The sequence below is a fragment of the Rutidosis leptorrhynchoides genome, chromosome 4 (assembly GCF_046630445.1).
Source record: "Rutidosis leptorrhynchoides isolate AG116_Rl617_1_P2 chromosome 4, CSIRO_AGI_Rlap_v1, whole genome shotgun sequence".
In the NCBI taxonomy this organism is placed as follows: Eukaryota; Viridiplantae; Streptophyta; class Magnoliopsida; order Asterales; family Asteraceae; genus Rutidosis; species Rutidosis leptorrhynchoides.
In genome coordinates, this window is record NC_092336.1 from 636,473,033 (window position 1) to 636,482,085 (window position 9,053).

The window sequence follows — 9,053 nt, forward strand, 5'->3', positions numbered from 1 at the left end:
TAGATATTAGGGTTTAAAAATTTAGGGTTTAGGGTTTAGATTTAGGGTTTAGATTTAGGATTTAGATTGAGTTTTTAACACGAACGGTTTAGAGTTTAGGGTTTAGGGTTTAGGGTTTGGTGTTTTGGGTTTATTCCATAAACCCAAAACACCAAACCCTAAACCCTAAACTCTAAATCGGGCTAAATTTTACTTCACAAAACATGAAGAAAAAAAACGTTCATATTCTTCACGAACAATATTATCTTGAATGTTATTTTTGTCGATCGTTTTCCCGCTTAAATAATAACATTCATCACAAAGTGTCTCTTCTAAATGTTCATATTTTCGTGTGATCTTAATGCCGGGAAAAAAAAATTCCAAAAAAAAGGAAAAAAAAAATTTTTGCTTCCCCCTGCTTCCCCCGATTGGTTACTTCCCCATTGATCATGCCCCTATATAGTGGTAGGATCAAGAGAGAAGTAACCATTCGGGGAGAAGCGGGGGGAAGCAAAAACTTTTTTTTTTCGTTTTTTAAAAAAACTTTGTTCACGAACATTATAGATGAGGTGAAAATATGAACATTTAGTAGAGACACTTTGTGATAAATGTTTTTATTTTGGCGGAAAAACGCTCGAAGAAGTAATATATAACAATTATCATATTTTTCGAGCGTATTTTGAGGTTTTAGCTATTGGGGTTTAGATATTAGGGTTTAGATATTAGGGTTTATAGGGTTTAAATATTAGGGTTTAGAAATTTAGGGTTTAGGGTTTAGATTTAGGGTTTAGATTTAGGATTTAGATTGAGTTTTTAACACGAACGGTTTAGAGTTTAGGGTTTAGGGTTTGGTGTTTTGGGTTTATGGAATAAACCCAAAACACCAAACCCTAAACCCTAAACCATAAACCCTAAACTCTAAATCGGGCTAAATTTTACTTCACAAAACATGGAAAAAAAACGTTCATATTCTTCACGAACAATATTATCTTGAATGTTATTTTTGTCGATCGTTTTCCCGCCTAAATAATAACATTCATCACGAAGTGTCTCTTCTAAATGTTCATATTTTCGTGTAATCTTGATGCCGGAAAAAAAAAATGAAAAAAAAAAATAAAATTTGCTTCCCCCCGCTTCCCCCGATTGGTTACTTCCCCATTGATCCTGCCCACATATATATATATATATATATATATATATATATATATATATATATATATATATATATAATGGAAATTTTGGTATTGAAATATATAAAGTTTTTAGCACTCATTTTATTTTTGGGTATTGATGAGCAAAAGAGCCACAACAAAGCCCACAAGTCATCATTAAGAATCTACTAGGCAAATATAACTTCATACAAAGGGATTTTCTTTACATTAGTTTTATGGAATTATTCCTCTTTAAACCACCCGAGATTTATGCCTGGACCCCAATTTCATTAAGTTGTAATTTATTAATTAACTTGCATAAAATTAGATAATGGAAATCGAATGAAGAGAGGCATATTAACGACCAAGAAACCAGGTCATGTCCTACAGGGTGTTCATTGTTTTTTGTTAAGAGTATTGAACACTAATAAAGAACAATGTTTAAATCAATGAGATAATTATTTTAATTTCGTGTGCGGAGCAACATTTAAGAACGAATAATTGAATCTATAATTAATGAAAGCAATATTATTCAACTTGGATTATGATCTAAAATATAAATTTAACTCTTTTTTTTTTTTTTAAAGCAAGAAATATTATTATTATTAAAATGGAAATACAAGGCTCTATGCATATCTATACAAAGAGGAATTCGGAGATACATACCGAGAATATTTACATAAGGTCGGACCAAATGACAACATGCTATATAATTATGAGGAGCTATGGAACTTGATAACAAGCTAGGAAGGTGGAGGAAACATTGTCGAATAAGTCGACCACAAAGTTAGCCAACAACAACCCATTTAATCTAGCTCACATAATAAAATAGAATGAATCATGTGGACGACAAAAAACAAGGTTAATGATTAACCTATTCCTTTACGATTTGATAAAGACGATACATAGGACGATGGGTTGATTAACCATTGATGTCATTCCAATGGTTTCTTTTTCGAGCGTTTAGAGATCCAACTAAAATTGTGTTTGAATTTCGGATATGATGATTGCGGGGACCTATTCATTTTTTGTGAAGACTTTTAGGTTTCTATATTTCCAAATTAGGTAACAAACTATCAATTTTGTGGCAAGCCAAATCATGCTACCGGTCTCATTAGTTGTGAAGGTTTGATTGTTCAGTATAACGTCGTCTAAGTTAATGATCGTGGATTGTTGTTGATTCCACCAATCTAAAACTAGCTTCCAAATTTGCGAAGATTTGTGACAATGGACGAGGATGTGGTAGGAAGTTTCACTGTGGGTGTTGAGGGCAAATTATAGTGTCGAGATCTATGTCGCGTTTGTCTAGTTTGACCCTAATCGGTAACCTTTTTTGAATGGATCGCCAAATGAAGATACTGACTTTTTGGGGAATGAGTTTGATACGTGGCAATTTAGTGTTGAATGTGTTTGAACCAAATTTTAGATTGTTGATTAGTGGGGCTAGGGATTTAGTTGTGAAGATTCCGGATGTGTCAAGAGCCCATTTCCACGTGTCAGGTTTGTTGCATAGTGACATGGATGTGATTAAGTAGTTGATTTTCATTAGTTCATTTTGGGACCAACCGGTTGGTGTTTGTGACCAACACCAATTCCCATGAGACGAGTGATTATTTGTGGTGGTTCTTTCTGCGGTTGTGGCATTTTTATTTGTTTTGAGCATAAAAAGGCGATGAAATTGTGAGCTAAATTTCTCGGTGCCACACCAAATATCGTTCCAAAACTGAATGCTTTCTCCGTTGCCAATGCTTTTAGTGATGGAGGTGCAGAAACTTGCGACTAGGTTATCCGCTATTTTCTCTGCTTTAATGATCTCATTCCAATGGTGTGACCTGAAATGCTTATGATAAAGTTAGCATCCAACCCCCCCCCCCCCTCCCCCCCCCCCCCCCCCCCCTCCCGTAAATGCTTATGATAATTTTTTACCCATAATGCATTGTTTTCGTTTTTAAAACGTCACCACCATTTGCAAAGGAGTGATATATTTTTGCTAAAAAGAGAGCCAATGTTTAAACCACTTTTGTCGTAAGGAAGTAAAATTTGGTCTCATTTAATCTAATTAATTTTATTTTCAAATTCGGTTCCACCCCAAAAAAAATTTTGTCTTTTTGATTCAGGTATGTTAAGGATGGAATTTGGTGCGTGAAAAAGGGAGAAGTAGTAGAGTGGGATACTATTTAGGATGGATTTGATAATTGTCAAGCGGCTGCCGAATGAAATAAATTTAACTCTTTATTATAACAGTTTCAGCTACTCTGTCAAGCATCTAAATACATATAAAAAGCTATCAGCTAACATCTATAAGTTATCAGCAAAGCTATTAGCTACCAACTAAGAGCTAAAAGATATCAACTAATAGCTACAATCTACCAGCTATGAGCTAGTTTTGCCAAACATACCCTTACAAAATCTCACACTTATTTTAAAAAGGTATCAAGATTTAACCTTATTTAATGTTAGAGGATAATCAGCACCCTAGCACATGTTTATAGACACATATATGAGAAACTTAAAATCATAACAAATGAGTTGTTTCGTATTGTTAACTCATCATTTAAGTTTATAAAACTTAATAAACTTGAAACCAAAGCAGCATTCTGATCTCTCTATAAATCACCACAATTTACACATCTTACATAAATCACATCTATAGCCCATATCTAAAATTACTGTCACTCATATTGGCTAAGCATGAGGAATCAGTTGCCACTCGAAACAAGAGATAGTACTTAACATTGATCACCGAATTTCATCATCTTGCATCTCGTTTACTTGCTCCTTGCTCCGGCTCTAATACTACGTGTATGATTGTTTGAGGTCCACCAACATGTACACGATATAAGCACATGAGTTTCACAGTACTGTAAAACTAATTAGTGATAGAGGAGATCCCAACTTATATGCATACATTTCTTTCTATCGGCTTCCGATGTGAGACTATTCTCCAACAATCCATAGACTCTTCCACTTGTTTCCGGTGAGCAAAAACAAGTTTTTTTCTTCTTCCTAATGTAAATCAAATTGGTCCCACAAAATAATCAAATTAACTACTCCATGATTTACTTGTACGGAGTAATAATTTATATAAAGTTCACAAAGCTGACACCTTAAAATAGAAATGATAGGGGTAAGTCATCTTGTTTAATTATGTCATTATTGGTGGCACCTGCACCCTAGCACATATTTATAGACACAAATATGAGAATCTAAAAATCTAAAAATCATAGTAACAAATGAGTTGTTTCGTATTGTTAATCCATCATTTAAGTTTATAGAATTTCATAACCAAAATAGCATTTTGATCTCTACAAATCACCACAAGTTACACATCTTACACAATTCACACCCAAAACCCATATCGAAAAATGATAGGAAAAAACACTTCATACACTCATCTTTAGACAATCTAGGAACCAGTCACACACATTGGCTAAGCATGTGGAATCAATTGCCACTCAAAGCAGATGATAGAACATTGTATTCACCCAATTTTTTTTGAAAATTATTCAATCTTGTTTGTAATTGCTGAATCCCAGTTGCCTTTTTCGAGAGAATGGCATTCAGTTTCGTAATATATTCATCAAGCTGATTTCCTGGTTGATCCACTTCAACTAGCAGGTTCATTTCCTGCAAATGTAGATTACAATTAACAAGTTTCACAATGTTTTAATTGACCAGAACTTGAGGTGGCAAAATGGGTAGGTTGGTATTCTTGTTCAAAAGAAAAATCTATGAGTAACTAATGAAACATGAAAAAAAAACGATATTTATTACGATAACGACCTGATTTTCTTTGACCAAAAAAAGATAGGAGGCTGTAGGCATTACAAACACTTTTTGCAATTTTCAGCCCATTGACCCTATTTCAATAACCATTTGACCTATTAGCTATGAAATAAACTAATACACCCAAGTTTGGGTAGGTGGGTCAAAGTTTCCGCACCTACACATAAAGCAAACTCCAGGTAGCCTGCTTTGAACCATTTTCTACGACCCACCCATTTTGCCACCTCTAGAACAAACAGATGAATTACTTACCTCCCTAACGATATCCATAGTCTCCTCCACTTGTTTCCGGTGAGCAAAAACAAGATTTTCTTCCTCCTAATGTAAATCAAATTGGTCCCACAAAATAATCGAATTAACAAATCGATGATTTACTTGTAAACTGTAATCATATGCAGCATAAACGAAGCTAAAAGTTACCTCTAGAAGAGCATTGAGATCATCGGTGACCTCGGCAATAGGTGTCATCTGAGTGACTGGTTTATCGAATCTTGAAATGTTCTTTTGTTCGTGAGTGTCCACTGAAAATTCAAAATCATCTTCCATAATTTCTTCATCACTACCTTCATAATCTTTAGTGTGATTTTCAGGTTGAGGTGCATACATGGTTGACCTTCCAACAGGAACATGTTCCTTGGTTAAAGATAAAGACAACGCTCTATCTGTCTGTTTAGGCCATCCAAATCTATTAGTTTCGTATGGTAATCTCTCAACTTTAACATCTTCGGAACGTGTTAACGTTGATGAAGATAAAGGCAATTGGACCGAGTTGCGAAGATTTGACGTCGAAGATAACAATTCCTTCCTGGAGCTGCTCCCTTTTGATAGACTCTTGACCCTAATATGTCAAAGTCAAAGTCAGTCAATCATATTCAGTGTTCTCATTTGTAAAAAGAACAGTGATAAGCAATAGTTGTTTGTTTCTAGTCACCTGTCAGCATATCGTAATGTGTTTAGAGTATGTTCACAAGATCCCGAGTTTGGCGAAATACACGATATCATAACAGTACGTGAGTTACCAACAAATGAATCTCTAAGAACTTCAGTCAATTTACTCCCCCTAAATGGAATATGTCCCTGATCATTATCTAGGGCTCTGATACATTCTTTCAAAGCTAGCAAACTTTTATTGATTTCGGCACCTTCCATCCTACAACATCAACAATCAAAATTTATCAACATATTTGCTATATTTACAACATTATTGAAAACAAGGTTGTTCCATAAAACAGCAACCAACATAGTCACGTTTACTGAAACGTCTTCTGTCACATCATCTGAAATGATAACATTTCTTCATTGCGTTACATCAGAATTCTCGAAACAACGATTTTCATCAAAAAAGTTAATTTGGGTAAAAATATCGATGGTAACCCATAACTGAAATCATAAAAAAGTTGTTACCTTTCTATGCAGTAACCCCTTGTAAATTTTATAGAGTTCACAAAGCTGACACTTTATTTAAATCAAGAAAATAGAAACGATAGAGTAAGTCACCTTGTTTGTTTATCATTATCGGTGGTATCTGCACCACGTTCACTTCCAGCAAGATCTATAAAAGACAATTTCCCAACCAACCGAGGTGGTTTTGATTCATTGCCATCAATTAATTTCTTGACAGCAAGTTGAAGAATAGCATGCGATCGAGATGACTCCTCATTTGCACCAGTTGTGCCGGTGCTCCTTGTCGCATTACCTCGCTCGATTAATTCTTTTATCGTCTCCACATTTGATACATTGTACTCCTGCAATCCCACAATGCAAACCTGTTGTTTTCCATCCTCTCTCATGCAAAGTTTTCTGTAAAAAATGCTCATTGAGTTGCTACAGAAAATGCAAACTTGAGATGTGTCAAAGAGGAAAAAATGAAATCCGAGAACTCACTTTCTATCGTTAAGTAGATCGAAAACTTTTCCACCGTAGATTTCAAAGAAACTGACAAACAACTGAAATCCTTGGTTGCGATAATTGTGGTTCATAAGTCTGAAAATATCTTGGGAAGCTTTCAAAGGTAGTGGTTGCATTGTATAGGTTTTTCCACTACCTAAACAAAAATATGGGATAAATGATTAATATAAACTATAAAGTCTGCCATCAAATATGATCATGTAAGATCTTGGTAACGAGGCCTGCTTATTTTCTGGAACTATTTATCAGCTTTTTGCAACTACAAATCACAATAATCAGTTTCACAATGCATATACAAATATCCTACAATCCGTCATAAACAAGTGTGCTACTTAATTACATCAACGTAGAGCCTTTAAATCCTCCGTAAATTATTTTTGAATTTTTTGTTTTTAGTTTATCATTTTAAGGTGATATGAATATCAATCTTCATAATGAGGGGGAGATGAGTTACCTGTTTGACCATAAGCAAAGCATGTTGCTTTTGTTCGTTGGAAGATAATTGGGATAATGGGCTCCACAGTTTGTGAGTATATCTACAGCACACGCACACAAAAATAAACGAAAACAAATTATCAGGTAATTTATCTTAAAAAGTACAAAAGTGAGTGTGTTATACACATACTTCATCATTTGTGACATCTTCGTCCATCACAGCATCAAAAAAAAATCCATGTTTCTCAACATATTCAGTGAGGTCAACCTGCAATGGCAGTACATTATATCTCCACAACGTAAAGTAGTAATGCATTATGATAATACAGAATGAAATGATTATATATTGTCAAGCAATCAAGCTATATATTGGACCTTGTTATTAGGAGCTTACCTTAACTTTTGATTCATGAACAGTGAGTGAACTAGTATTAGGGTCTATATGAATGATATCTTCTTCCCTTTTTGCAAGTTCCTTTTTATTCAGTGGCCGTTTACGTACCACAACTTTAATTTTAGCAACATTGCTCGACTTCTCTTTATCCGCCAAAGAACTCGTAACAGCATTGTTCCCGGTGGGACCACAAGAAATATTAGCAAACTTGTTGGCCAATGAATAAGCATTGGCATCATCAAAACCTTCTCCATACAAAGGTTGATGAAGCAAATTCAAGTTGTTTTCACTATGAACCTGCACATACAACATTTATCGATGATATAAACTTAATCAACATTCAAGGTGGTAATGACATTATACTATAAGCTTCGTTTAATGAGTTAGGTTTAAGTGTTTAACAATGTATCAATTTCCCCAATTATGTTTGCCTGTTTTGATGACATGTCAAGTGGATACATACAAATATACAATAAGTTGGATCTGTACAAAAGAACTTTTGATAAGATTCTGCACAAATTTTAAACACCTAACCATATGGTCTATGCATATATTTCTAAATTGAATAGGTCATATACCTCGGTTAAGAGCTCGGTATCGAAGGAATGAAGATCGAGTAACCCGGGGCTAAACTCACCGGGAGACACTTGCAGCTCACTATTAGCGTACTTCGTAAAGCTCGGTGAACGAGAACACGCAGAAGGAGTCATTGTATCTGCAACACTCCTCTGTGAACCCCTGTTTAGTCTTGAACCTTCACCAGCATTATTATTTCCAAAAAACCCAAATTCCTGAAATCAAATTTAATCAAAAATATAAATACTTTATGTCATATCAATTAAATTAGTGAAAAATGATTGATTAAATAGTTGGGTTACCTGAAGTGGGGGCAAATTAGGGTTTGAAGAATGAAGATGATGAAGGCCAGCTGATTGAAGCCATTTGTTGTTGAAATTAACATCAATGAAGTTATTATTATCAGAAGATGAATATTTGGAGCTAGATCTCTGCATAGTAAATGTATCCATGTAAATAGATGATGATAAAAGTTGAGCGTTGATAAAGTGTTGGTAATATAGAAAGGCCGGCTGGACGGCAGACAAGGAATAGATACAGAAATGATGTATGTATAGGTATAAAAATGGGTGATTAAAAGATAAGATTTTCAGGGGAATGAGAATTAAAGGAAGGTGTAATGGATGTATAAATTGTTGTTGGGATTGAGATTGGTGTTGAGAGAGAGTTGTGTGTTTGAGTGTAGAGGAGAAGAAAGAGGGGTTTTTCTTGATTTTGAAATTATTATTATTTTTTGATTTTTTGATTTGATTTCATTTTGAAAATAGCGTCGGGGGGAATTATTAGTGGTAGGGTATCGGAAAGAGTATGAAGGGTAATAATGT

The 9,053-nt window shown here is 34.5% G+C and overlaps 1 protein-coding gene across 1 annotated transcript; it reads right to left on the minus strand.

Moving 5' to 3' along the window:
- Positions 1-4,431: 4,431 nt before the first annotated feature.
- On the minus strand, positions 4,432-8,781 carry LOC139904276 (kinesin-like protein KIN-13B). The gene is made up of 11 exons (XM_071886217.1): positions 8,532-8,781; positions 8,232-8,444; positions 7,654-7,950; positions 7,450-7,527; positions 7,279-7,360; positions 6,801-6,960; positions 6,414-6,716; positions 5,848-6,066; positions 5,337-5,754; positions 5,169-5,234; positions 4,432-4,757 (listed from the first exon to the last, which is right to left on the minus strand). Exons 1-11 carry the CDS (start codon positions 8,679-8,681, stop codon positions 4,575-4,577), a joined length of 2,169 nt encoding a protein of 722 aa, XP_071742318.1. The 5' UTR covers positions 8,682-8,781; the 3' UTR covers positions 4,432-4,574.
- Between the last annotated feature and the right edge of the window lie 272 nt (positions 8,782-9,053).